This window comes from Oncorhynchus kisutch, linkage group LG9 (assembly GCF_002021735.2).
Source record: "Oncorhynchus kisutch isolate 150728-3 linkage group LG9, Okis_V2, whole genome shotgun sequence".
NCBI classification, from domain to species: Eukaryota; Metazoa; Chordata; class Actinopteri; order Salmoniformes; family Salmonidae; genus Oncorhynchus; species Oncorhynchus kisutch.
In genome coordinates, this window is record NC_034182.2 from 41,386,097 (window position 1) to 41,413,771 (window position 27,675).

General features: G+C 40.6%; 1 protein-coding gene and 19 non-coding genes across 20 annotated transcripts; all 20 read right to left on the minus strand.

Moving 5' to 3' along the window:
• Positions 1-205: 205 nt before the first annotated feature.
• Positions 206-278, minus strand: trnar-ucu (transfer RNA arginine (anticodon UCU)). Its single transcript has one exon. It is a non-coding gene; the product is annotated as a tRNA-Arg (tRNA).
• A 925-nt stretch (positions 279-1,203) lies between these two features.
• trnar-ucu (transfer RNA arginine (anticodon UCU)) lies at positions 1,204-1,276 on the minus strand. Its single transcript has one exon. It is a non-coding gene; the product is annotated as a tRNA-Arg (tRNA).
• Positions 1,277-2,201: 925 nt separating this feature from the next.
• trnar-ucu (transfer RNA arginine (anticodon UCU)) lies at positions 2,202-2,274 on the minus strand. The gene has a single exon. It is a non-coding gene; the product is annotated as a tRNA-Arg (tRNA).
• A 938-nt stretch (positions 2,275-3,212) lies between these two features.
• trnar-ucu (transfer RNA arginine (anticodon UCU)) lies at positions 3,213-3,285 on the minus strand. Its single transcript has one exon. It is a non-coding gene; the product is annotated as a tRNA-Arg (tRNA).
• A 922-nt stretch (positions 3,286-4,207) lies between these two features.
• trnar-ucu (transfer RNA arginine (anticodon UCU)) lies at positions 4,208-4,280 on the minus strand. Its single transcript has one exon. It is a non-coding gene; the product is annotated as a tRNA-Arg (tRNA).
• Positions 4,281-5,203: 923 nt separating this feature from the next.
• On the minus strand, positions 5,204-5,276 carry trnar-ucu (transfer RNA arginine (anticodon UCU)). The gene has a single exon. It is a non-coding gene; the product is annotated as a tRNA-Arg (tRNA).
• A 922-nt stretch (positions 5,277-6,198) lies between these two features.
• trnar-ucu (transfer RNA arginine (anticodon UCU)) lies at positions 6,199-6,270 on the minus strand. Its single transcript has one exon. It is a non-coding gene; the product is annotated as a tRNA-Arg (tRNA).
• Positions 6,271-7,194: 924 nt separating this feature from the next.
• Positions 7,195-7,267, minus strand: trnar-ucu (transfer RNA arginine (anticodon UCU)). Its single transcript has one exon. It is a non-coding gene; the product is annotated as a tRNA-Arg (tRNA).
• A 936-nt stretch (positions 7,268-8,203) lies between these two features.
• Positions 8,204-8,276, minus strand: trnar-ucu (transfer RNA arginine (anticodon UCU)). The gene has a single exon. It is a non-coding gene; the product is annotated as a tRNA-Arg (tRNA).
• A 925-nt stretch (positions 8,277-9,201) lies between these two features.
• trnar-ucu (transfer RNA arginine (anticodon UCU)) lies at positions 9,202-9,274 on the minus strand. The gene has a single exon. It is a non-coding gene; the product is annotated as a tRNA-Arg (tRNA).
• A 924-nt stretch (positions 9,275-10,198) lies between these two features.
• Positions 10,199-10,271, minus strand: trnar-ucu (transfer RNA arginine (anticodon UCU)). The gene has a single exon. It is a non-coding gene; the product is annotated as a tRNA-Arg (tRNA).
• Positions 10,272-10,551: 280 nt separating this feature from the next.
• trnar-ucu (transfer RNA arginine (anticodon UCU)) lies at positions 10,552-10,624 on the minus strand. Its single transcript has one exon. It is a non-coding gene; the product is annotated as a tRNA-Arg (tRNA).
• Positions 10,625-11,560: 936 nt separating this feature from the next.
• trnar-ucu (transfer RNA arginine (anticodon UCU)) lies at positions 11,561-11,633 on the minus strand. Its single transcript has one exon. It is a non-coding gene; the product is annotated as a tRNA-Arg (tRNA).
• Positions 11,634-12,557: 924 nt separating this feature from the next.
• Positions 12,558-12,630, minus strand: trnar-ucu (transfer RNA arginine (anticodon UCU)). The gene has a single exon. It is a non-coding gene; the product is annotated as a tRNA-Arg (tRNA).
• A 280-nt stretch (positions 12,631-12,910) lies between these two features.
• Positions 12,911-12,983, minus strand: trnar-ucu (transfer RNA arginine (anticodon UCU)). The gene has a single exon. It is a non-coding gene; the product is annotated as a tRNA-Arg (tRNA).
• A 925-nt stretch (positions 12,984-13,908) lies between these two features.
• On the minus strand, positions 13,909-13,981 carry trnar-ucu (transfer RNA arginine (anticodon UCU)). The gene has a single exon. It is a non-coding gene; the product is annotated as a tRNA-Arg (tRNA).
• A 937-nt stretch (positions 13,982-14,918) lies between these two features.
• On the minus strand, positions 14,919-14,991 carry trnar-ucu (transfer RNA arginine (anticodon UCU)). The gene has a single exon. It is a non-coding gene; the product is annotated as a tRNA-Arg (tRNA).
• Positions 14,992-15,928: 937 nt separating this feature from the next.
• On the minus strand, positions 15,929-16,001 carry trnar-ucu (transfer RNA arginine (anticodon UCU)). The gene has a single exon. It is a non-coding gene; the product is annotated as a tRNA-Arg (tRNA).
• A 1,196-nt stretch (positions 16,002-17,197) lies between these two features.
• On the minus strand, positions 17,198-17,270 carry trnar-ucu (transfer RNA arginine (anticodon UCU)). Its single transcript has one exon. It is a non-coding gene; the product is annotated as a tRNA-Arg (tRNA).
• A 1,130-nt stretch (positions 17,271-18,400) lies between these two features.
• Positions 18,401-27,646, minus strand: LOC109878501 (tetratricopeptide repeat protein 31). Its single transcript, XM_020470721.2, has 18 exons — positions 27,412-27,646; positions 27,099-27,121; positions 26,499-26,556; positions 25,811-26,004; positions 25,617-25,697; positions 25,462-25,530; positions 25,129-25,305; positions 23,373-23,528; positions 22,597-22,651; positions 22,339-22,429; positions 21,975-22,116; positions 21,570-21,674; positions 21,282-21,372; positions 20,963-21,161; positions 20,734-20,808; positions 20,163-20,262; positions 19,674-19,786; positions 18,401-19,435 (listed from the first exon to the last, which is right to left on the minus strand). The coding sequence occupies exons 1-18, from the start codon at positions 27,452-27,454 to the stop codon at positions 19,324-19,326; spliced, it is 1,884 nt and encodes a 627-aa protein (XP_020326310.1). The 5' UTR covers positions 27,455-27,646; the 3' UTR covers positions 18,401-19,323.
• Between the last annotated feature and the right edge of the window lie 29 nt (positions 27,647-27,675).

Genomic DNA, 27,675 nt, shown 5'->3' on the forward strand with positions numbered 1-27,675 from the left:
ATGTGTGATCAGCATGACCATTACGAACTGATAGAAGCAGTTGTAAAAAAAAAAGCATTTCGGAGGGCACAGAGACATGCCCATGAAATTCTCCTTTTTTATCCCTGTTAAATCTTCATTTCTAAAATTGAATCAGAAAGATTCAATCCATCAAACTCTCTTTTATGTGCTGATCTCTCTTCCACCATAGGAATTTTCCTTCATCCACCCCAGATGGGACTCGAACCCACAATCCCTGGCTTAGAAGGCCAGTGCCTTATCCATTAGGCCACTGGGGCACTTGCTGAAAAGAACTGGATAGCAGAGAGTGATTTCGACTGATCGTACACGTGGTTAAAGTAGACATCACGCTTCCGCTTCGCTACTGTAATCAGCATGACCTGTACAAACTGACAGAAGCAGTCAAAAAATAATCACGGAGGGCACTTAGATATGCCCATGAAATGATGGTTTAATATTTCTGTGTGCACTTCATTGCTAAAAGCAAAGGATGGTTTCGATCCATAAATCACTGGGTTAACTGCCAGGCACACTTCCACTTCATCACTCCACTTTCAGGTACCCCAAAACCAGACTTGAATTCACAATACATGGATTAGGAGATCAGTGTCTTAAGCCACTGTGTCTCTCTGTGATCAGCATGACCTATATGGATTGATAGAAGCAGTAATAAAAAAAGAATTACGGAGGGCACAGAGACATGCACATGAAATTATCCAATTTTTAAAAAAAAATCCCTGTTTACACTTCATTTCTAAAAGTAGAATTGGATAGCTTCGATCCATCAACCTCTGTGTTATGTGCCCAGCTCTTCTCTTCTGTTTGCACTTCATTGCTAAAAGCAAACTGGATAGCAGAGGATGGTTTCGATCCCTAAATCACTTGGTTAACTGCCCTGCACTCTTCCACTTCATCCCTCCACTTTCAGGTACCCCAATACAATGCTTGAACTCACAATAAATGGATTAGGCGGTCAGTGTCTTAAGTCACTGTGGAAATGTGTGATCAGCATGACCATTACGAACTGATAGAAGCAGTTGTAAAAAAAAAAAGCATTTCGGAGGGCACAGAGACATGCCCATGAAATTCTCCTTTTTTATCCCTGTTAAATCTTCATTTCTAAAATTGAATCAGAAAGATCCAATCCATCAAACTCTCTTTTATGTGCTGATCTCTCTTCCTCCATAGGAATTAGCATTTTTCCACCCCAGATGGGACTCGAACCCACAATCCCTGGCTTAGAAGGCCAGTGCCTTATCCATTAGGCCACTGGGGCACTTGCTGAAAAGAACTGGATAGCAGAGAGTGATTTCGACTGATCGTACACGTGGTTAAAGTAGACATCACGCTTCCGCTTCGCTACTGTAATCAGCATGACCTGTACAAACTGACAGAAGCAGTCAAAAAATAATCACGGAGGGCACTTAGATATGCCCATGAAATGATGGTTTAATATTTCTGTGTGCACTTCATTGCTAAAAGCAAAGGATGGTTTCGATCCATAAATCACTGGGTTAACTGCCAGGCACACTTCCACTTCATCACTCCACTTTCAGGTACCCCAAAACCAGACTTGAATTCACAATACATGGATTAGGAGATCAGTGTCTTAAGCCACTGTGTCTCTCTGTGATCAGCATGACCTATATGGATTGATAGAAGCAGTAATAAAAAAAGAATTACGGAGGGCACAGAGACATGCACATGAAATTATCCAATTTTTTAAAAAAAATCCCTGTTTACACTTCATTTCTAAAAGTAGAATTGGATAGCTTCGATCCATCAACCTCTGTGTTATGTGCCCAGCTCTTCTCTTCTGTTTGCACTTCATTGCTAAAAGCAAACTGGATAGCAGAGGATGGTTTCGATCCCTAAATCACTTGGTTAACTGCCCTGCACTCTTCCACTTCATCCCTCCACTTTCAGGTACCCCAATACAATGCTTGAACTCACAATAAATGGATTAGGCGGTCAGTGTCTTAAGTCACTGTGGAAATGTGTGATCAGCATGACCATTACGAACTGATAGAAGCAGTTGTAAAAAAAAAAAGCATTTCGGAGGGCACAGAGACATGCCCATGAAATTCTCCTTTTTTATCCCTGTTAAATCTTCATTTCTAAAATTGAATCAGAAAGATTCAATCCATCAAACTCTCTTTTATGTGCTGATCTCTCTTCCACCATAGGAATTTGCCTTCATCCACCCCAGATGGGACTCGAACCCACAATCCCTGGCTTAGAAGGCCAGTGCCTTATCCATTAGGCCACTGGGGGCACTTGCTGAAAGAACTGGATAGCAGAGAGTGATTTCGACTGATCGTACACGTGGTTAAAGTAGACATCACGCTTCCGCTTCGCTACTGTAATCAGCATGACCTGTACAAACTGACAGAAGCAGTCAAAAAATTAATCACGGAGGGCACTTAGATATGCCCATGAAATGATGGTTTAATATTTCTGTTGTGCACTTCATTGCTAAAAGCAAACTGAAAGCAGAGGATGGTTTCGATCCATAAATCACTGGGTTAACTGCCAGGCACACTTCCACTTCATCACTCCACTTTCAGGTACCCCCAAAACATACTTGAATTCACAATACATGGATTAGGAGATCAGTGTCTTAAGCCACTGTGTCTCTCTGTGATCAGCATGACCTATATGGATTGATAGAAGCAGTAATAAAAAAAGAATTACGGAGGGCACAGAGACATGCACATGAAATTATCCAATTTTTTAAAAAAAATCCCTGTTTACACTTCATTTCTAAAAGTAGAATTGGATAGCTTCGATCCATCAACCTCTGTGTTATGTGCCCAGCTCTTCTCTTCTGTTTGCACTTCATTGCTAAAAGCAAACTGGATAGCAGAGGATGGTTTCGATCCCTAAATCACTTGGTTAACTGCCCTGCACTCTTCCACTTCATCCCTCCACTTTCAGGTACCCCAATACAATGCTTGAACTCACAATAAATGGATTAGGCGGTCAGTGTCTTAAGTCACTGTGGAAATGTGTGATCAGCATGACCATTACGAACTGATAGAAGCAGTTGTAAAAAAAAAAAGCATTTCGGAGGGCACAGAGACATGCCCATGAAATTCTCCTTTTTTATCCCTGTTAAATCTTCATTTCTAAAATTGAATCAGAAAGATTCAATCCATCAAACTCTCTTTTATGTGCTGATCTCTCTTCCACCATAGGAATTTGCCTTCATCCACCCCAGATGGGACTCGAACCCACAATCCCTGGCTTAGAAGGCCAGTGCCTTATCCATTAGGCCACTGGGGCACTTGCTGAAAAGAACTGGATAGCAGAGAGTGATTTCGACTGATCGTACACGTGGTTAAAGTAGACATCACGCTTCCGCTTCGCTACTGTAATCAGCATGACCTGTACAAACTGACAGAAGCAGTCAAAAAATAATCACGGAGGGCACTTAGATATGCCCATGAAATGATGGTTTAATATTTCTGTGTGCACTTCATTGCTAAAAGCAAAGGATGGTTTCGATCCATAAATCACTGGGTTAACTGCCAGGCACACTTCCACTTCATCACTCCACTTTCAGGTACCCCAAAACAATACTTGAATTCACAATACATGGATTAGGAGATCAGTGTCTTAAGCCACTGTGTCTCTCTGTGATCAGCATGACCTATATGGATTGATAGAAGCAGTAATAAAAAAAGAATTACGGAGGGCACAGAGACATGCACATGAAATTATCCAATTTTTTTTAAATCCCTGTTTACACTTCATTTCTAAAAGTAGAATTGGATAGCTTCGATCCATCAACCTCTGTGTTATGTGCCCAGCTCTTCTCTTCTGTTTGCACTTCATTGCTAAAAGCAAACTGGATAGCAGAGGATGGTTTCGATCCCTAAATCACTTAGTTAACTGCCCTGCACTCTTCCACTTCATCCCTCCACTTTCAGGTACCCCAATACAATGCTTGAACTCACAATAAATGGATTAGGCGGTCAGTGTCTTAAGTCACTGTGGAAATGTGTGATCAGCATGACCATTACGAACTGATAGAAGCAGTTGTAAAAAAAAAAAAGCTTTTCGGAGGGCACAGAGACATGCCCATGAAATTCTCCTTTTTTATCCCTGTTAAATCTTCATTTCTAAAATTGAATCAGAAAGATTCAATCCATCAAACTCTCTTTATGTGCTTATCTCTCTTCCACCATAGGAATTTGCCTTCATCCACCCCAGATGGGAATCGAACCCACAATCCCTGGCTTAGAAGGCCAGTGCCTTATCCATTAGGCCACTGGGGCACTTGCTGAAAAGAACTGGATAGCAGAGAGTGATTTCGACTGATCGTACACGTGGTTAAAGTAGACATCACGCTTCCGCTTCGCTACTGTAATCAGCATGACCTGTACAAACTGACAGAAGCAGTCAAAAATAATCACGGAGGGCACTTAGATATGCCCATGAAATTATGGTTTAATATTTCTGTGTGCACTTCATTGCTAAAAGCAAAGGATGGTTTCGATCCATAAATCACTGGGTTAACTGCCAGGCACACTTCCACTTCATCACTCCACTTTCAGGTACCCCCAAACAATACTTGAATTCACAATACATGGATTAGGAGATCAGTGTCTTAAGCCACTGTGTCTCTCTGTGATCAGCATGACCTATATGGATTGATAGAAGCAGTAATAAAAAAAGAATTACGGAGGGCACAGAGACATGCACATGAAATTATCCAAAAAATTTTTTTAAATCCCTGTTTACACTTCATTTCTAAAAGTAGAATTGGATAGCTTCGATCCATCAACCTCTGTGTTATGTGCCCAGCTCTTCTCTTCTGTTTGCACTTCATTGCTAAAAGCAAACTGGATAGCAGAGGATGGTTTCGATCCCTAAATCACTTAGTTAACTGCCCTGCACTCTTCCACTTCATCCCTCCACTTTCAGGTACCCCAATACAATGCTTGAACTCACAATAAATGGATTAGGCGGTCAGTGTCTTAAGTCACTGTGGAAATGTGTGATCAGCATGACCATTACGAACTGATAGAAGCAGTTGTAAAAAAAAAAAGCATTTCGGAGGGCACAGAGACATGCCCATGAAATTCTCCTTTTTTATCCCTGTTAAATCTTCATTTCTAAAATTGAATCAGAAAGATTCATCCATCAAACTCTCTTTTATGTGCTTATCTCTCTTCCACCATAGGAATTTGCCTTCATCCACCCCAGATGGGAATCGAACCCACAATCCCTGGCTTAGAAGGCCAGTGCCTTATCCATTAGGCCACTGGGCACTTGCTGAAAAGAACTGGATAGCAGAGAGTGATTTCGACTGATCGTACACGTGGTTAAGTAGACATCACGCTTCCGCTTCGCTACTGTAATCAGCATGACCTGTACAAACTGACAGAAGCAGTCAAAAAATAATCACGGAGGCACTTAGATATGCCCATGAAATTATGGTTTAATATTTCTGTGTGCACTTCATTGCTAAAAGCAAAGGATGGTTTCGATCCATAAATCACTGGGTTAACTGCCAGGCACACTTCCACTTCATCACTCCACTTTCAGGTACCCCAAAACAATACTTGAATTCACAATACATGGATTAGGAGATCAGTGTCTTAAGCCACTGTGTCTCTCTGTGATCAGCATGACCTATATGGATTGATAGAAGCAGTAATAAAAAAAGAATTACGGAGGGCACAGAGACATGCACATGAAATTATCCAATTTTTTTTTTTAAATCCCTGTTTACACTTCATTTCTAAAAGTAGAATTGGATAGCTTCGATCCATCAACCTCTGTGTTATGTGCCCAGCTCTTCTCTTCTGTTTGCACTTCATTGCTAAAAGCAAACTGGATAGCAGAGGATGGTTTCGATCCCTAAATCACTTGGTTAACTGCCCTGCACTCTTCCACTTCATCCCTCCACTTTCAGGTACCCCAATACAATGCTTGAACTCACAATAAATGGATTAGGCGGTCAGTGTCTTAAGTCACTGTGGAAATGTGTGATCAGCATGACCATTACGAACTGATAGAAGCAGTTGTAAAAAAAAAAAAGCATTTCGGGGGGCACAGAGACATGCCCATGAAATTCTCCTTTTTTATCCCTGTTAAATCTTCATTTCTAAATTGAATCAGAAAGATCCAATCCATCAAACTCTATTTTATGTGCTGATCTCTCTTCCACCATAGGAATTTTCCTTCATCCACCCCAGATGGACTCGAACCCACAATCCCTGGCTTAGAAGGCCAGTGCCTTATCCATTAGGCCACTGGGGCACTTGCTGAAAAGAACTGGATAGCAGAGAGTGATTTCGACTGATCGTACACGTGGTTAAAGTAGACATCACGCTTCCGCTTCGCTACTGTAATCAGCATGACCTGTACAAACTGACAGAAGCAGTCAAAAAATAATCACGGAGGCACTTAGATATGCCCATGAAATTATGGTTTAATATTTCTGTGTGCACTTCATTGCTAAAAGCAAAGGATGGTTTCGATCCATAAATCACTGGGTTAACTGCCAGGCACACTTCCACTTCATCACTCCACTTTCAGGTACCCCAAAACAATACTTGAATTCACAATACATGGATTAGGAGATCAGTGTCTTAAGCCACTGTGTCTCTCTGTGATCAGCATGACCTATATGGATTGATAGAAGCAGTAATAAAAAAAGAATTACGGAGGGCACAGAGACATGCACATGAAATTATCCAATTTTAAAAAAAAAATCCCTGTTTACACTTCATTTCTAAAAGTAGAATTGGATAGCTTCGATCCATCAACCTCTGTGTTATGTGCCCAGCTCTTCTATTCTGTTTGCACTTCATTGCTAAAAGCAAACTGGATAGCAGAGGATGGTTTCGATCCCTAAATCACTTGGTTAACTGCCCTGCACTCTTCCACTTCATCCCTCCACTTTCAGGTACCCCAATACAATGCTTGAACTCACAATAAATGGATTAGGCGGTCAGTGTCTTAAGTCACTGTGGAAATGTGTGATCAGCATGACCATTACGAACTGATAGAAGCAGTTGTAAAAAAAAAAAGCATTTCGGAGGGCACAGAGACATGCCCATGAAATTCTCCTTTTTTATCCCTGTTAAATCTTCATTTCTAAAATTGAATCAGAAAGATTCAATCCATCAAACTCTCTTTTATGTGCTGATCTCTCTTCCAACATAGGAATTTTCCTTCATCCACCCCAGATGGGACTCGAACCCACAATCCCTGGCTTAGAAGGCCAGTGCCTTATCCATTAGGCCACTGGGGCACTTGCTGAAAAGAACTGGATAGCAGAGAGTGATTTCGACTGATCGTACACGTGGTTAAAGTAGACATCACGCTTCCGCTTCGCCACTGTAATCAGCATTACCTGTACAAACTGACAGAAGCAGTCAAAAAATTATCACGGAGGGCACTTAGATATGCCCATGAAATGATGGTTTAATATTTCTGTTTGCACTTCATTGCTAAAAGCAAACTGAAAAGCAGAGGATGGTTTCGATCAATAAATCACTGGGTTAACTGCCAGGCACACTTCCACTTCATCACTCCACTTTCAGGTACCCCAAAACAATACTTGAATTCACAATACATGGATTAGGAGATCAGTGTCTTAAGCCACTGTGTCTCTCTGTGATCAGCATGACCTATATGGATTGATAGAAGCAGTAATAAAAAAAGAATTACGGAGGGCACAGAGACATGCACATGAAATTATCCAATTTTTTTTTTTAAATCCCTGTTTACACTTCATTTCTAAAAGTAGAATTGGATAGCTTCGATCCATCAACCTCTGTGTTATGTGCCCAGCTCTTCTCTTCTGTTTGCACTTCATTGCTAAAAGCAAACTGGATAGCAGAGGATGGTTTCGATCCCTAAATCACTTAGTTAACTGCCCTGCACTCTTCCACTTCATCCCTCCACTTTCAGGTACCCCAATACAATGCTTGAACTCACAATAAATGGATTAGGCGGTCAGTGTCTTAAGTCACTGTGGAAATGTGTGATCAGCATGACCATTACGAACTGATAGAAGCAGTTGTAAAAAAAAAAGCATGTCGGAGGGCACAGAGACATGCCCATGAAATTCTCCTTTTTTATCCCTGTTAAATCTTCATTTCTAAAATTGAATCAGAAAGATTCAATCCATCAAACTCTCTTTTATGTGCTGATCTCTCTTCCACCATAGGAATTTGCCTTCATCCACCCCAGATGGGAATCGAACCCACAATCCCTGGCTTAGAAGGCCAGTGCCTTATCCATTAGGCCACTGGGGCACTTGCTGAAAAGAACTGGATAGCAGAGAGTGATTTCGACTGATCGTACACGTGGTTAAAGTAGACATCACGCTTCCGCTTCGCTACTGTAATCAGCATGACCTGTACAAACTGACAGAAGCAGTCAAAAAATAATCACGGAGGGCACTTAGATATGCCCATGAAATTATGGTTTAATATTTCTGTGTGCACTTCATTGCTAAAAGCAAAGGATGGTTTCGATCCATAAATCACTGGGTTAACTGCCAGGCACACTTCCACTTCATCACTCCACTTTCAGGTACCCCAAAACAATACTTGAATTCACAATACATGGATTAGGAGATCAGTGTCTTAAGCCACTGTGTCTCTCTGTGATCAGCATGACCTATATGGATTGATAGAAGCAGTAATAAAAAAAGAATTACGGAGGGCACAGAGACATGCACATGAAATTATCCAATTTTTTTTTTTAAATCCCTGTTTACACTTCATTTCTAAAAGTAGAATTGGATAGCTTCGATCCATCAACCTCTGTGTTATGTGCCCAGCTCTTCTCTTCTGTTTGCACTTCATTGCTAAAAGCAAACTGGATAGCAGAGGATGGTTTCGATCCCTAAATCACTTAGTTAACTGCCCTGCACTCTTCCACTTCATCCCTCCACTTTCAGGTACCCCAATACAATGCTTGAACTCACAATAAATGGATTAGGCGGTCAGTGTCTTAAGTCACTGTGGAAATGTGTGATCAGCATGACCATTACGAACTGATAGAAGCAGTTGTAAAAAAAAAAAGCTTTTCGGAGGGCACAGAGACATGCCCATGAAATTATCCTTTTATATCCCTGTTAAATCTTCAATTCTAAAATTGAATCAGAAAGATTCAACCCATCAAACTCTCTTTTGTGCGCTTACCTTTCTTCCTCCACAGGAATTTGCATTCAGCCACCCCAGATGGGACTCGAACCCACAATCCCTGGCTTAGAAGGCCAGTGCCTTATCCATTAGGCCACTGGGGCACAAGATGAAAAGAACTGGATAGCAGAGAGTGATTTCGACTGATCGTACACGTGGTTAAAGTAGACATCACGCTTCCGCTTCGCTACTGTAATCAGCATGACATGTACAAACTGACAGAAGCAGTCAAAAAATAATCACGGAGGGCACTTAGATATGCCCATGAAATGATGGTTTAATATTTCTGTTTGCACTTCATTGCTAAAAGCAAAGGATGGTTTCGATCCATAAATCACTGGGTTAACTGCCAGGCACACTTCCACTTCATCACTCCACTTTCAGGTACCCCAAAACAATACTTGAATTCACAATACATGGATTAGGAGATCAGTGTCTTAAGCCACTGTGTCTCTCTGTGATCAGCATGACCTATATGGATTGATAGAAGCAGTAATAAAAAAAGAATTACGGAGGGCACAGAGACATGCACATGAAATTATCCAATTTAAAAAAAAAATCCCTGTTTACACTTCATTTCTCAAAGTAGAATTGGATAGCTTCGATCCATCAACCTCTGTGTTATGTGCCCAGCTCTTCTCTTCTGTTTGCACTTCATTGCTAAAAGCAAACTGGATAGCAGAGGATGGTTTCGATCCCTAAATCACTTAGTTAACTGCCCTGCACTCTTCCACTTCATCCCTCCACTTTCAGGTACCCCAATACAATGCTTGAACTCACAATAAATGGATTAGGCGGTCAGTGTCTTAAGTCACTGTGGAAATGTGTGATCAGCATGACCATTACGAACTGATAGAAGCAGTTGTAAAAAAAAAAAGCATTTCGGAGGGCACAGAGACATGCCCATGAAATTATCCTTTTATATCCCTGTTAAATCTTCAATTCTAAAATTTAATCAGAAAGATCCAATCCATCAAACTCTCTTTTGTGCGCTTATCTCTCTTCCTCCATAGGAATTTGCATTCAGCCACCCCAGATGGGACTCGAACCCACAATCCCTGGCTTAGAAGGCCAGTGCCTTATCCATTAGGCCACTGGGGCACTTGCTGAAAAGAACTGGATAGCAGAGAGTGATTTCGACTGATCGTACACGTGGTTAAAGTAGACATCACGCTTCCGCTTCGCTACTGTAATCAGCATGACCTGTACAAACTGACAGAAGCAGTCAAAAAATAATCACGGGCACAGAGACATGCCCATGAAATTCTCCTTTTTTATCCCTGTTAAATCTTCATTTCTAAAATTGAATCAGAAAGATTCAATCCATCAAACTCTCTTTTATGTGCTGATCTCTCTTCCACCATAGGAATTTTCCTTCATCCACCCCAGATGGGACTCGAACCCACAATCCCTGGCTTAGAAGGCCAGTGCCTTATCCATTAGGCCACTGGGGCACTTGCTGAAAAGAACTGGATAGCAGAGAGTGATTTCGACTGATCGTACACGTGGTTAAAGTAGACATCACGCTTCCGCTTCGCCACTGTAATCAGCATTACCTGTACAAACTGACAGAAGCAGTCAAAAAATTATCACGGAGGGCACTTAGATATGCCCATGAAATGATGGTTTAATATTTCTGTTTGCACTTCATTGCTAAAAGCAAACTGAAAAGCAGAGGATGGTTTCGATCCATAAATCACTGGGTTAACTGCCAGGCACACTTCCACTTCATCACTCCACTTTCAGGTACCCCAAAACAATACTTGAATTCACAATACATGGATTAGGAGATCAGTGTCTTAAGCCACTGTGTCTCTCTGTGATCAGCATGACCTATATGGATTGATAGAAGCAGTAATAAAAAAAGAATTACGGAGGGCACAGAGACATGCACATGAAATTATCCAATTTTTTTTTAAAAATCCCTGTTTACACTTCATTTCTAAAAGTAGAATTGGATAGCTTCGATCCATCAACCTCTGTGTTATGTGCCCAGCTCTTCTCTTCTGTTTGCACTTCATTGCTAAAAGCAAACTGGATAGCAGAGGATGGTTTCGATCCCTAAATCACTTAGTTAACTGCCCTGCACTCTTCCACTTCATCCCTCCACTTTCAGGTACCCCAATACAATGCTTGAACTCACAATAAATGGATTAGGCGGTCAGTGTCTTAAGTCACTGTGGAAATGTGTGATCAGCATGACCATTACGAACTGATAGAAGCAGTTGTAAAAAAAAAAGCTTTTCGGAGGGCACAGAGACATGCCCATGAAATTATCCTTTTATATCCCTGTTAAATCTTCAATTCTAAAATTGAATCAGAAAGATTCAACCCATCAAACTCTCTTTTGTGCGCTTACCTTTCTTCCTCCACAGGAATTTGCATTCAGCCACCCCAGATGGGACTCGAACCCACAATCCCTGGCTTAGAAGGCCAGTGCCTTATCCATTAGGCCACTGGGGCACAAGCTGAGAAGAACTGGATAGCAGAGAGTGATTTCGACTGATCGTACACGTGGTTAAAGTAGACATCACGCTTCCGCTTCGCTACTGTAATCAGCATGACATGTACAAACTGACAGAAGCAGTCAAAAAATAATCACGGAGGGCACTTAGATATGCCCATGAAATGATGGTTTAATATTTCTGTTTGCACTTCATTGCTAAAAGCAAAGGATGGTTTCGATCCATAAATCACTGGGTTAACTGCCAGGCACACTTCCACTTCATCACTCCACTTTCAGGTACCCCAAAACAATACTTGAATTCACAATACATGGATTAGGAGATCAGTGTCTTAAGCCACTGTGTCTCTCTGTGATCAGCATGACCTATATGGATTGATAGAAGCAGTAATAAAAAAAGAATTACGGAGGGCACAGAGACATGCACATGAAATTATCCAATTTAAAAAAAAAATCCCTGTTTACACTTCATTTCTCAAAGTAGAATTGGATAGCTTCGATCCATCAACCTCTGTGTTATGTGCCCAGCTCTTCTCTTCTGTTTGCACTTCATTGCTAAAAGCAAACTGGATAGCAGAGGATGGTTTCGATCCCTAAATCACTTAGTTAACTGCCCTGCACTCTTCCACTTCATCCCTCCACTTTCAGGTACCCCAATACAATGCTTGAACTCACAATAAATGGATTAGGCGGTCAGTGTCTTAAGTCACTGTGGAAATGTGTGATCAGCATGACCATTACGAACTGATAGAAGCAGTTGTAAAAAAAAAAAGCATTTCGGAGGGCACAGAGACATGCCCATGAAATTATCCTTTTATATCCCTGTTAAATCTTCAATTCTAAAATTTAATCAGAAAGATCCAATCCATCAAACTCTCTTTTGTGCGCTTATCTCTCTTCCTCCATAGGAATTTGCATTCAGCCACCCCAGATGGGACTCGAACCCACAATCCCTGGCTTAGAAGGCCAGTGCCTTATCCATTAGGCCACTGGGGCACTTGCTGAAAAGAACTGGATAGCAGAGAGTGATTTCGACTGATCGTACACGTGGTTAAAGTAGACATCACGCTTCCGCTTCGCTACTGTAATCAGCATGACCTGTACAAACTGACAGAAGCAGTCAAAAAATAATCACGGGCACAGAGACATGCCCATGAAATTCTCCTTTTTTATCCCTGTTAAATCTTCATTTCTAAAATTGAATCAGAAAGATTCAATCCATCAAACTCTCTTTTATGTGCTGATCTCTCTTCCACCATAGGAATTTTCCTTCATCCACCCCAGATGGGACTCGAACCCACAATCCCTGGCTTAGAAGGCCAGTGCCTTATCCATTAGGCCACTGGGGCACTTGCTGAAAAGAACTGGATAGCAGAGAGTGATTTCGACTGATCGTACACGTGGTTAAAGTAGACATCACGCTTCCGCTTCGCTACTGTAATCAGCATGACCTGTACAAACTGACAGAAGCAGTCAAAAAATAATCACGGAGGGCACTTAGATATGCCCATGAAATTATGGTTTAATATTTCTGTGTGCACGTCATTGCTAAAAGCAAAGGATGGTTTCGATCCATAAATCACTGGGTTAACTGCCAGGCACACTTCCACTTCATCACTCCACTTTCAGGTACCCCAAAACAATACTTGAATTCACAATACATGGATTAGGAGATCAGTGTCTTAAGCCACTGTGTCTCTCTGTGATCAGCATGACCTATATGGATTGATAGAAGCAGTAATAAAAAAAGAATTACGGAGGGCACAGAGACATGCACATGAAATTATCCAATTTTTAAAAAAAAATCCCTGTTTACACTTCATTTCTAAAAGTAGAATTGGATAGCTTCGATCCATCAACCTCTGTGTTATGTGCCCAGCTCTTCTCTTCTGTTTGCACTTCATTGCTAAAAGCAAACTGGATAGCAGAGGATGGTTTTGATCCCTAAATCACTTGGTTAACTGCCCTGCACTCTTCCACTTCATCCCTCCACTTTCAGGTACCCCAATACAATGCTTGAACTCACAATAAATGGATTAGGCGGTCAGTGTCTTAAGTCACTGTGGAAATGTGTGATCAGCATGACCATTACGAACTGATAGAAGCAGTTGTAAAAAAAAAAAGCATTTCGGAGGGCACAGAGACATGCCCATGAAATTCTCATTTTTTATCCCTGTTAAATCTTCATTTCTAAAATTGAATCAGAAAGATTCAATCCATCAAACTCTCTTTTATGTGCTGATCTCTCTTCCACCATAGGAATTTTCCTTCATCCACCCCAGATGGGAGTCGAACTCACAATCCCAGGCTTAGAAGGCCAGTGCCTTATCCATTAGGCCACTGGGGCACTTGCTGAAAAGAACTGGATAGCAGAGAGTGATTTCGACTGATCGTACACGTGGTTAAAGTAGACATCACGCTTCCGCTTCGCCACTGTAATCAGCATTACCTGTACAAACTGACAGAAGCAGTCAAAAAATTATCACGGAGGGCACTTAGATATGCCCATGAAATGATGGTTTAATATTTCTGTTTGCACTTCATTGCTAAAAGCAAACTGAAAAGCAGAGGATGGTTTCGATCCATAAATCACTGGGTTAACTGCCAGGCACACTTCCACTTCATCACTCCACTTTCAGGTACCCCAAAACAATACTTGAATTCACAATACATGGATTAGGAGATCAGTGTCTTAAGCCACTGTGTCTCTCTGTGATCAGCATGACCTATATGGATTGATAGAAGCAGTAATAAAAAAAGAATTACGGAGGGCACAGAGACATGCACATGAAATTATCCAATTTTTTTAAAAAAATCCCTGTTTACACTTCATTTCTAAAAGTAGAATTGGATAGCTTCGATCCATCAACCTCTGTGTTATGTGCCCAGCTCTTCTCTTCTGTTTGCACTTCATTGCTAAAAGCAAACTGGATAGCAGAGGATGGTTTCGATCCCTAAATCACTTGGTTAACTGCCCTGCACTCTTCCACTTCATCCCTCCACTTTCAGGTACCCCAATACAATGCTTGAACTCACAATAAATGGATTAGGCGGTCAGTGTCTTAAGTCACTGTGGAAATGTGTGATCAGCATGACCATTACGAACTGATAGAAGCAGTTGTAAAAAAAAAAAGCATTTCGGAGGGCACAGAGACATGCCCATGAAATTCTCCTTTTTTATCCCTGTTAAATCTTCATTTCTAAAATTGAATCAGAAAGATTCAATCCATCAAAATCTCTTTTATGTGCTGATCTCTCTTCCACCATAGGAATTTGCCTTCATCCACCCCAGATGGGAATCGAACCCACAATCCCTGGATTAGAAGGCCAGTGCCTTATCCATTAGGCCACTGGGGCACTTACTGAAAAGACCTGGATAGCAGAGAGTGATTTCGACTGATCGTACACGTGGTTAAAGTAGACATCACGCTTCCGCTTCGCTACTGTAATCAGCATGACCTGTACAAACTGACAGAAGCAGTCAAAAAATAATCACGGAGGGCACTTAGATATGCCCATGAAATGATGGTTTAATATTTCTGTTTGCACTTCTTTGCTAAAAGCAAACTGAAAAGCAGAGGATGGTTTCAATCCATAAATCAATGGGTTAACTGCCAGGCACACTTCCACTTCATCACTCCACTTTCAGGTACCCCAAAACAATACTTGAATTCACAATACATGGATTAGGAGATCAGTGTCTTAAGCCACTGTGTCTCTCTGTGATCAGCATGACCTATATGGATTGATAGAAGCAGTAATAAAAAAATATTTACGGAGGGCACAGAGACATGCACATGAAATTATAAATTTTTAAAAAAAAATCCCTGTTTACACTTCATTTCTAAAAGTAGAATTGGATAGCTTCGATCCATCAACCTCTGTGTTATGTGCCCAGCTCTTCTCTTCTGTTTGCACTTCATTGCTAGAAGCAAACTGGATAGCAGAGGATGGTTTCGATCCCTAAATCACTTGGTTAACTGCCCTGCACTCTTCCACTTCATCCCTCCACTTTCAGGTACCCTAATACAATGCTTGAACTCACAATAAATGGATTAGGCGGTCAGTGTCTTAAGTCACTGTGGAAATGTGTGATCAGCATGACCATTACGAACTGATAGAAGCAGTTGTAAAAAAAAAAAAGCATTTCGGAGGGCACAGAGACATGCCCATGAAATTATCCTTTTTTATCCCTGTTAAATCTTCATTTCTAAAATTGAATCAGAAAGATTCAATCCATCAAACTCTCTTTTATGTGCTGATCTCTCTTCCTCCATAGGAATTTGCATTCAGCCACCCCAGATGGGACTCGAACCCACAATCCCTGGCTTAGAAGGCCAGTGCCTTATCCATTAGGCCACTGGGGCACTTGCTGAAAAGAACTGGATAGCAGAGAGTGATTTCGACTGATCGTACACGTGGTTAAAGTAGACATCACGCTTCCGCTTCGCTACTGTAATCAGCATGACCTGTACAAACTGACAGAAGCAGTCAAAAAATAATCACGGAGGGCACTTAGATATGCCCATGAAATGATGGTTTAATATTTCTGTGTGCACTTCATTGCTAAAAGCAAAGGATGGTTTCGATCCATAAATCACTGGGTTAACTGCCAGGCACACTTCCACTTCATCACTCCACTTTCAGGTACCCCAAAACAATACTTGAATTCACAATACATGGATTAGGAGATCAGTGTCTTAAGCCACTGTGTCTCTCTGTGATCAGCATGACCTGTACAAACTGACAGAAGCAGTCAAAAAATAATCACGGAGGGCAATGAGACATGCCCATGAAATGATGGTTTAATATTTCTGTTTGCACTTCTTTGCTAAAAGCAAACTGAAAAGCAGAGGATGGTTTCAATCCATAAATCACTGGGTTAACTGCCAGGCACACTTCCACTTCATCACTCCACTTTCAGGTACTCCAAAACAATACTTGAATTCACAATACATGGATTAGGAGATCAGTGTCTTAAGCCACTGTGTCTCTCTGTGATCAGCATGACCTATATGGATTGATAGAAGCAGTAATAAAAAAGAATTACGGAGGGCACAGAGACATGCACATGAAATTATAATTTTTTTTAAAAAAATCCCTGTTTACACTTCATTTCTAAAAGTAGAATTGGATAGCTTCGATCCATCAACCTCTGTGTTATGTGCCCAGCTCTTCTCTTCTGTTTGCACTTCATTGCTAAAAGCAAACTGGATAGCAGAGGATGGTTTCGATCCCTAAATCACTTGGTTAACTGCCCTGCACTCTTCCACTTCATCCCTCCACTTTCAGGTACCCCAATACAATGCTTGAACTCACAATAAATGGATTAGGCGGTCAGTGTCTTAAGTCACTGTGGAAATGTGTGATCAGCATGACCATTACGAACTGATAGAAGCAGTTGTAAAAGAAAATGGCATTTCGGAGGGCACAGAGACATCCCCATGAAATTATCCTTTTTTATCCCTGTTAAATCTTCATTTCTAAAATTGAATCAGAAAGATTCAATCAATCTCTGTGTTATGTGCTGATCTCTCTTCCTCCATAGGAATTTTCATTCATCCACCCCAGATGGGACTCGAAACCACAATCCCTGGCTTAGAAGGCCAGTGCCTTATCCATTAGGCCACTGGGGCACTTGCTGAAAACAAACTGGATAGCAGAACGTGGTTTTGACCGATCGTACACGTGGTTAAAGTAGACATCACGCTTCCGCTTCGCTTCTGTAATCAGCATGACCTGTACAAACTGACAGAAGCAGTCAAAAAATAATCACGGAGGGCACTGAGACATGCCCATGAAATGATGGCTTAATATTTCTGTTTGCACTTCATTGCTAAAAGCAAACTGGATAGCAGAGGATGGTTTCGATCCCTAAATCACTTGGTTAACTGCCCTGCACACTTCCACTTCATCCCTCCACTTTCAGGTACCACACAACCATACTTGAATTCTCAAGCTATATGACCAAGGAGAGTGATGGAGTGCTGCATCAGATGACCTGGCAGCTAACAAGTGCTCAGCATTAGTAAGAAACTCCTTCAAAACATTCAGAAAAGCATTCCAGGTGAAGTTGGTTGAGAGAATGCCAAGAGTGTGCAAAGCCTCCATCAAGGCAAAGAAAGGGTGGGTACTTTGAAGAATTTAAAATATATTTGGATTTTTTAAACACTTTTTTTTGGCTACTACATAATTCCATATGTATTATTAGTGTCCATGTCTTCACTATCATTCCACAATATTAAAAAATAAAGTACAAATAAAGGAACACCCTTGGATGAGTACTTGTCTAAACTTTAGACTGGCACAATGTTTTATACTTCAAGGGGTCTTAAAATTCCAAATCAAAAAGCTAAATTATAATCCTTCATATAACCCTAAAACAATTCAATATATCTTAGAAGAACCCCCCCCCCCCCAGACTCGTATGGGTTAAAGTGACATCACATCAGTTGGTTAAAAATGGTTACGACAAAATCTAGAATCATGCTTTGCATGCAATAAATTGATCAACTTCCTCAGTATTTCCTCCTGTGCTGCCACCTACTGGTTGATTTAAGGGAGTACAATACCACGCTCGTAAGCGTTCTTCCTTCTGCAAAGTAACGGTCAAGCTCTCCCACGGTTAACATCCGTACAAACCATGAAGCACCTCGTTTGATGCTTTAGGACAGATTGGTGATTGTACTGTCATAAAGACATGTTACAGTCACAAGAGTAAATGCATGACAACTTTAATAGTTTCAGAAATATAAGTTGAAAGAAATGACCAAGCGAAATGTAATTTATTGAACCAATTTAACCGAAGACGTTCAAATTAAGATTTTTTTTTGTAATGTTACATTTTCACCATAGACAGCCAGGTTTACTGAACAGTACAAAAGAAAATAAAAATATAACATTTGAAACTACTAGCCCCTGGGCACAGATGTCAGTTCAATGTCTAGTTTTGATTTACCAGATATCAGTTGTCAAATAACACAAATTCTACGTGAAATCATCATGTCATTAAATTTAGAGCGATTTTTTTTTATACAAAAATGCCCTACAGTGACGCGATTATGCCAATGAAATCCGTTTTCCACGTTGATGCAAAATGGGGGGGGGTTGAAGTTACATTGAAACTGAGACTATAAGAGCGCAATTACAGGAACACGAAGAAAAAAAAAGGGGGGAAAAAAAGTCAGGAAATGATTTGTACCAGTTAATGATTAACGCAGAATTACTTGACTTATTAGCTGTGACACGATCCCAACATACGTTTATATGGACCAACATTCATCATTAGCAGGCAACAGAGAAAATCCCTGACAACAATGATAAGTCAATGTCATTAGTGACATTTCTCTAATATGATCCATCATAATGGGCTTTAGCAAGAGCTAACATTTGGTGTAGACAGGGTAGGGGGAAAAAAAGGTGCCAAACAAGATTGTCTGTTCTAAAAACACCTAAGTTCCTTGACCAGTTTACATCTTAAAAATAAACTGTGTACATAAAACCAAACATTTTTGGCCTCTAAAAGCCTTTTAATTCCAGCTAGGAAACAGCGTCAATACAAAAATTGTGTACTGTTTGGGAATCACTGCTTAAAAGCATAATATGAACCATCTAAAATCCTGAATGAGTAGCCTTCTTCAGCAGCGCCAAGTCATGAGTTTGACTGTGGGCCAGTTGAAGTTGACGGGTTCACTGGGCCGAGGTCTTGCCCTTGTCAACACCATGGTGTTCTGGGATGTGCCTGTAGGGGCAGTTTGGCCTCCTGTTGCAGCCCAGGTTCCTCCAGAAGAAGCACTCCTTTCTACAAAGGATAGAAAAGTCACAAATATCATCTATAAACTGCCAATAAATGCATGCCAGCCCAAAGGATGGTGTGGCCCTACCACAACCTTTTCTAGTAATATTTTTTACTGTGCCAACAATTTATGATTTTCAATAGGCTACTCACTGCTAGCAGGAAGCAAATAATTTCAAGATCAAAAACCAGGGACAGTACTGTATATTGCCCTTCCGCTATTTGTCCAATAGATCCTACGTACGTGCTATGGGAAGGCAGGTCCTGAGCTTTCTGGGCGTCCTTGGCTATGCCCAGGTGTGTTGGGTTCCTGTCGGGGTAACGCACTAAGATCTTGGACCCATTGAGCTCCATCCCCTTTAAGATGGCAGACAGACAATTATTTCCCAAGAGGTCAGAGGCTTGCATGAAACATCCAATTAAGACCAGGACTGCCTGAAAACTATACTAGCAGTCTCAAATCCTTGCCTTCTCTGTCATTGTTTCCTCAAATCCTCTAAGTGCATTGGAGGAGGTGGTCAGAGACTGACTGACCTTAGAGCCCATCCTCCAATAATCATCGAGGGGAATTGAAGTCTCAACACAATTAATTAAGAAACTTATGCGAACATAAGTGTGTGAAACCAAACATGTTACTCAAACATAGAGAATAAAGTAGAGCAAAATGGGCAGACACTCACGTATAAGACCCAGGGACCTTTAGTGCAAGTCTGAATGTTGTAAAGACACTTACATGAAAAGTCAAAGCAATCTCACAACAGTCTGGGTCCAAGTAGTTAACAAAAGCACATCGCCTGGAGCGCAGAAGCTTAATACTATGGATTTTCCCAGCTCTGCAATGAAAGAGACATTGATTAGAGATGCAGAAGCCAAACAAGCAGGGGACGGACTGATTACACAAGGATATTTTCAAGAGTGCCTCGTTCATAGCTTAGTTTTCTACTCAAGCAAAGTTGCCAACAAAATCTGAAAACCTGGGTAAGGTGATTGGCTGTGGCAAAACAGTATAGATTTTTAATTTTTTTAATATTTTGAAACTAGGCAAGTCAGTTAGGAACAAATTCTTAGTTACAATGACAGCCTACCGGGGAACAGTGGGTTAACTGCCTTGTTCAGGAGCAGGACAGATGTTTATCGTGTCAGCTCGAGGATTGGATCCAGCAACCTTTCGGTTACTGGCCCAACGCTCTAACCACTAAGCTAACTTCCGCCCCAATATCTAAATGAATGGTGTGTAAAGGAGATCTTTCTTACTGCCCCACTTCCCCAAGGATTCAATTAAAATATGTGGTGCATTCACTTACCCCTCAAATCTCTCTATAATCATAGCCTCTGTCGCTGAAGGGACCAAGTTTCCAACCCAAATAGGGTATAATTTACTGTAAGTAAAAGCAAATAGCAAATTGCTACACCGACCAAAAACACACATTACAACCAGTAGCAATATACATGAAAACAGACACTATCTCTAACACTACATTTTCATGTCAAGGACTGGGAATGGAAAAACAGTCAAGTAGATATCAAACTTACGTTACTACGGGAAAGTTTTCCGACATGGTCCTTATGGGGGTGTTGGTCTTGTGTCTGTTCTGAAGGCTTTGTGAATGCTGGGCCTGATGAGGTTTTGGGGCTGAGGGGAACTCTGATGTTGTAGAGGTGCTGTAGACACAGTCCGCTTTGGCAGGATAGGTAACACTTGCAGTTGGATAATTGCCATTATAGAGGATTCCTAAAACAAGAACAAGTCCCTAAATGTCTGAGGTTTCTCAGTTCAAATAACTCTGGACTCCAACAGTATATATGTCAAGTTGCCTACCTCCACAGAGGAGAAACCTTCAGATGCTCTTACCAGATATTTTGGACAGTGCCTCAAGTGATTTCTCCACGTTCCCGTGAATTATTAAGGCATTTGAGCTCTGTTCCCGGGAAAAGCCAAACCCCTGCAACAAGACCGCATCAGAAATATGTTACACCTTTCAAATGGTATCGGACTACTATTGAGTCCAACCAGTTGTACATTGTTTCTACTATAGTAACCCATAAGAGACTAAAATAGTCTCCTTCCATGTTTATAAAAATTGTCCTAATGCAGCTGGGTGTGTGATAACTGTTAACTCCGCATCATCATGTTGCTGACCATTAGCTGTGTTATCTGGACCCTCATAAGTTCCTGGGCGGCATCGGCACAGGAGCTGTCCAACCGCAGCACTTCCTTTAAGGCCTGAGCGGCTTCATCGTATCTCTGTGGGGAAATTATTGTAAATTCTCTCTACGCTAAAATGCAAGATTCTCAGTCTGAATAGTAAACAATAACATAAAACGCATTCGCAAACATCTGTGCATGAGGCACATGCTCATGTACCGATTCATGATTGGCGAAAAGACACGAAGTACACAACTTGGCATGGTTACAAAAAAAGGGATAGTTGACATTTCTTGTTCTCGATAGAAATTATACAAAAATGTAATCCAAGTTTGAAAGGCATCCAGTGAGAAGATAATGGTTCAAAGCTACATAACTGACCCTGGCATCAGACATTACCTTCAACCCTGCCAGAGCTCTTCCTTTTCTGTAGAGGCCTTTGACCCAGCCAGGACTCATGTTGAGGGCTAACTCCGCATCAGCCAAGGCTTTCTCATAGTCCTGGATCTTCTCATAACAGAAGGACCGGTTGCCAAACAGCCTGAAACACAAAAGCAGTTTGTTTTAAGTTGTAAAAGCACATTGAAAACCTGAGAAAGTTGTGTCATTTAAACCAAATCAATTGTCCTAGTTGATGGCACAGCCTAGGAACCTATCAATACTGTAAAGGAAAAAATAATAATTATGCAAACCATTTAAAATCACATTTATTCAAAATAATTGGTGACCAGTTTGACATTTCAAGATGATTGTAGTTTCTCACCTAAACTCTGCAGGGTTGTACTTAATTGCATCCGTAAAATACTTAACAGCCATGTCAAAATGTCCACTGCTGGCAAACTGATTACCAATTACTGTGGAGAGAGAGAGAAAAAGCTGCCAATTTCAAAATCAGTGTACCCCCTTCTAGGGTGTTCATTTCAAGCAACTCTGGTCTAGAATACTCACTTTTGCAACATTTGGACAAAATGTTCCGAAATAATGAGGGAAGTTCTTTAATAATATAGTAAGCGAAACTCACCAGCCAGCTCTGTACTCTTTTTAAATATATCCTCAGTGTTGGGTACAGGAGAATTCTGTGCAAGGATAAACAAGAGACAGTTTACACATCCAGAATACTTAAGTGGGCATACACTGCATGATACACTGCATGATAGACAGAACGATATTTCTACGATTTCACTTGTCGCAGATAATTTCTGGATTGTATTTTAATCTTGAGGCATAGTGTCACTGGGGGTTGGGGGCAACGAAGTAGATTAAATGCCCCCCCCCCCCCCCCCCCTCCATGTTCTCCAAACAACATCATGACCCACACACGATGAAAAGTCTCATAACGAAATGTTGTCGGAGCTCCTGCAGTGCGACAGGTGATGCATTCTGATAGCCAATAGAAATGCATGATGAGTGAATAAACTGGTCCGCTGTGGAATTGCTCAATCAGTAGGATACGTTATACAACATTTTTAAGTCAGCTCACACTACACTCAATCCACTTCAACAACATACCCAATGCCTCAACTAATTATTTTATGCACTTCCATTTCTCCCTGCCAATATTCATAAGGGTTTACCCATCTCTCGTTGAAATCGTATATGTCATTTGGGGAAAAACAGCTGCTAAGTGAGAGGGGGGGGGGGGGGGGGGGGGGGGGGAGTCCATCGTACACTCTACCGATAGCAACAGCAAGATTGAACCGCTGGTTTATTGTACAGTGTGCCATATATTTCCAGGATGCTTAGTACTGTACAGTGTATTCCTGGCTCCACCTTAAAGCATTCAATAGATTAACACACCTTTTGTATATCTTTCATTTCTTTATTTGGCTTCTCCTTCGGTTGACTGGTTTTCTTTTTCTCCTTCCATTCTGGCCTAGGCTTCTGTTCAAGTTGACGCTTTGCTATATCAGCAGCCTTGGATACAAAACTGCTGGTCATATCCAGTTGCAGTTCCTGGTGGAAATAGGGGAAAATTAAAAGGGTCAAAATAGACCTGTCCATTTTCTCCAAAATAGAAACTTGATAAAGTGTTTTTTTTTACTTCTGGAGTAGCAGTTAAACCACAACAATGACATGCTGCTTCTGTTACGCCAGTGTTAATTTAGACAGCTATTTTAGATATAGTTTCAGTCTTAATGACTAAAATAACTTTTAGTCTTCGTCCCATTTTAGTAAATATGTTCTTCTTAGTTATTAGTTGGACTTAAACTCGGGACAATGTGTTTAGTTTTAGCCTTTGCCATCATGTGAACATTCATAGTAGTACCAGTTGGACACGGCTATCTCTTCGTATAGCTGACACTACTGTATGTTATTTTTAGTGCTACACTGATATTGATTAGTGCACTGTTGGGTTTTATAGCTTGTAAGAAAAGGCATTTCACTGTACTTGTGCACATGACATTAAAAACTTTAAATATTGCTATTGTGGCAGATTGTAACCCAATGTAAGCCATGATTAACTACAGCCTATGCTACAGGTTAAACAATTTAAAGATAGCTCTTTTCATCCCACCATGACCTGACAGTGAAAATAAGTGGAGAATCTGAGCTTTCCAACAATGCCAGAAATATTACTGTAATCCTAATATTTAGCAAATTTCCCAAAAAAGGGTAAAAAAAACTACTCACATTTGTGGATAGATGAAAAAAATCAGTGCACATGGGGAAATAGAGTTTCTGATGTGATCAAAGCAAAAATATCTTACATGAAAGAGAGTAAACATTGTTTCTAGTTTAGGTTAGTTGCAATCGAAGCTTCCTGGTTGCGCTTCAGTGACTGAAGTAACCGTTCGGGAGTTATGTGGGAGAGACAGTTAGACCTGCTCAAATCAGACTGCGCAACTGAAAGATGTTAATACCAATGAGAGGATTGCATGAAATATTCCGCAAAGTCATGCATGCTTATGATTAGACAACACAGAAGAAAGGGAGCTTGATGTCAAATGAAAATGTTCTTTAGTCTAACGTGGAATTATCGTCTCTTCACATTTTTGTCAACTGAAACGAAAACTCATTATGCTACAATTATTTTTTTTAAATAAAAAAAATAAAAAAATGCATCTCATTATATTCATTCGTTTTCACCAAGGATAATATGTTGTAATTTTTTAAATTAAATGAACACTGCATTATGCCAATGCAGGGTGTGACATTTAACTTCTAAACGTCACTTATCCTGTTACTACGATCACTTGCCCGAAAATGTATCCTATGCATAGGGGAGAAGCAATATGTTTGCTGCCTTTCACCTACACATAAAGGGATAAAGCAGAAAGATCCATACTGCAATTCTTTGCATTTTGGTTGACATCAAAACATTCTCAGAAAAGGCTCAACTTTCTTGACTGCCATACATTGTCTGTTTTTCACTTAAACAATGGGGAGGAATCAGAAATATCAGTTTTAGGCTACTGGAATGCTATAGTTTGGTTGTTTTAACATAAACATACATAAAAACACATTTTTGCACTAACCCCTGCTACTGCTACGCTCCCAGTGGAGCAGCTCAATGATTCACATGTAACCAAAGGCACCATTTTAGTTTGGTTACCTCAGAGTTGCTGTGTATGCTCTCCTCCTCACTCTCCTCGCCGGCGTCGCTGGACTCCCCGCTGCTGTCTCCGCTATCAGTAACAGACAAGTCCTGCAGGCCCTGAGCGAGAGCCCCTTTAGCGCTGGTACTAGTCTTGTTACACTCACTTTCATTTACTTTACTCTCTGCATCAAGCTGTGAACATTCAACAGTCATATGTCAAGAGAGAAAAATCATACATTTAAATTATAGTGACATGCTTAAACTGATATATAAACCCAGGTATGATTGCTTCAGCTTTTATTAAATATAATAAACATTGTTAATCAGCTGAGTTGATAAAGCACTCACCTTGACTTCTGTCACTGGGTTCTGTTTTTCTTTCTCCAACTTCTCAAGCTGTCTTCTTTCTTTTTGTTTCTGTAGGACAGAAATTGAACTTTGTTTAAATTGTCGGAGCTTTCCTAAACCCACTAACCTCCCGACTAGTTGACCTCAAACCTCACAATTTTCTTAATCTTCTTCTTCTCAGCCTTGACTTTGCTCTTTCGGTACTCTTTCAACACATCAAGAGCTCTCACGGCAGGCTGCAGAACGAAGACATATTTAAATAGAATACAAGATTATTCAAAAAGGTTTTGTAGCAATCAAAGCCATACTTTTTTTCCATTAGATTAACAGGAGATTGTAAAATACTGACATTATCTGGAGATGGTTTAGAGGCTGCTTTAGGTGGTTGATTGTAATGCAGAGAGGTGGGTTGGTATGAAGAGCTTGAGTTGGATAAGAAGTTTCTGGAAAACCCACAGTATGACTTTCTACCATGGTGATCTTCATAGTCACTGTCATAAAAGTCTTCACCCGAGTAATATTCATGGGTTACAAAATCCAAACCTTTGTGAAAAGAATGGGAATTGTCATTCACAGTAAACAATAGAGCTAGACGTTGGGAACAGCATAGATTCAAACTACTCTTTTCTGGCACATCTTGTTTAAATATGATTCATCTTTCAAGGTCCAGTGACACTTTTTTTTTTTTTAATCAAGGCGACTGACGTGATACAAACATGTTATTCATCTAATACATATTCTGATAAGTCATCTTGGTATAAAAATGCAAATAAACTTATCGATGTTATTTGCATTTATACTGTGCTAGCACTAGGCCAGCGTTTCCCAAACTCGGTCCTCTGGACCCCAAAGTGGTGCACGTCTAGGTTTTCGCCCTAACTCGACACAGTCGGACTCAAATAATCAAAGCTTCATGATTAGTTGAATATTTCAATCAGCTGTGTAGTGCTAGGACAAAAAACGTACAGTCCTTGGGGTTTGAGGACAGAGTTTGGAGAAACCCTGCACTAGGCATTGCTTTTAATACCAGTTCTTACCAAGATATCCAATGTTTAGCCCGTGAGACTTTACTCTTACAAAATCCATTACGGCATGCTGAAAAAGAAAGGAGGCAGGAAAGTAAGTACAGAGATGCATTTTTGTGTCTCTCTTAGATAGGGTTGCACAATTTTATGGGAACTTTAAAATCAATTCCCTGGTTTCCCTGCGTCCCCCCCCCCCCCCCCCCCAGCACTGAGCATATTTCAGGTTTACTAAACGCAAAATTGAACATATAATTCCGTGCAACATCCAGTACACGTTAACTGGGAATACTGAGGCTGTACCCGCTTTAAGTTAGTTTTACATGGCCAAGTAGACTATGGCTATTTGAGCATAATGTAAGCCTTCAATCAAACTGAGAACTTGCTTAAAACGAATGTAATTGTTAAAAGGCATAATTATAAAATAGATAAATACAAGTCCTAATCTCAGATCCAGGAAATGTGAAAAGTGACGCTGACTGTTTCGTGAGAATGACCCTTAGACTACACTTCACACTGGTCTCTCCCCCCACCTTGCCTCAAACAACGCCAGTACACAAATTAAAATGTAATCCCTACAACAATTACTAACTAAACATTCAGCTTGGTACTTACCATTCTATGGATGTCTCCGGGGTCTAATAGCAGGAAAAAAATCAAAAATGTCAGCAGGGCACACACACGTAATGTTAGCTAACGTTACTAGCTAATAGTTAGCAGCTAGCTTAGGTTCATAAAATAAGAGATATCGAAGTTAATTCCTGCGACCGCTTAACGTGTTCGCAGCTATACCAAAAAAACTAAATAGTTATACTAAATGTTAGCTACTTCTAGCTAGTTAACTTACAGAAAGTTATGAGTTAACATCTGATACCTCGTGAGTCAAACATAGGTGGTGTTTGGGAAGAGAGAAAAAAAGTACTCTTACCCTGCTCCACTTCTGAAACCTTCGCGAGTCTTCTTTCAGACATGTCGAATGAGAGCAAGCTATATATATATATATATATATATATATATTATTTAAAAATTAGCTAGCTTAATGACGCTGGCTTATCCATCGAAATGTTTTGCCTCGTTTTTTCCCCCCACCTTTGTGTCGAATGAACTCAACTCCCCTCCAAAAAAAATGTCGTTCTCTTCTTCTGTGGTTGTTATCTGCTGTTGGCATCCAACGTTATGGTGCATTGCCGCC

Bases quoted from the DNA above. Each gene is read 5' to 3' on its own strand.
- LOC109878501 (XM_020470721.2), bottom strand. From the start codon at position 27,454: ATGTCTGAAAGAAGACTCGCGAAGGTTTCAGAAGTGGAGCAGG. The intron at 25,698-25,810 runs GTCAGTATTTTA...TTCGTTCTGCAG, and splicing joins CTAAACCATCTCCAGATAAT to CCTGCCGTGAGAGCTCTTGA. The intron at 21,675-21,974 runs GTAATGTCTGAT...ATTTCCCCACAG, and splicing joins GAGCTCTGGCAGGGTTGAAG to AGATACGATGAAGCCGCTCA.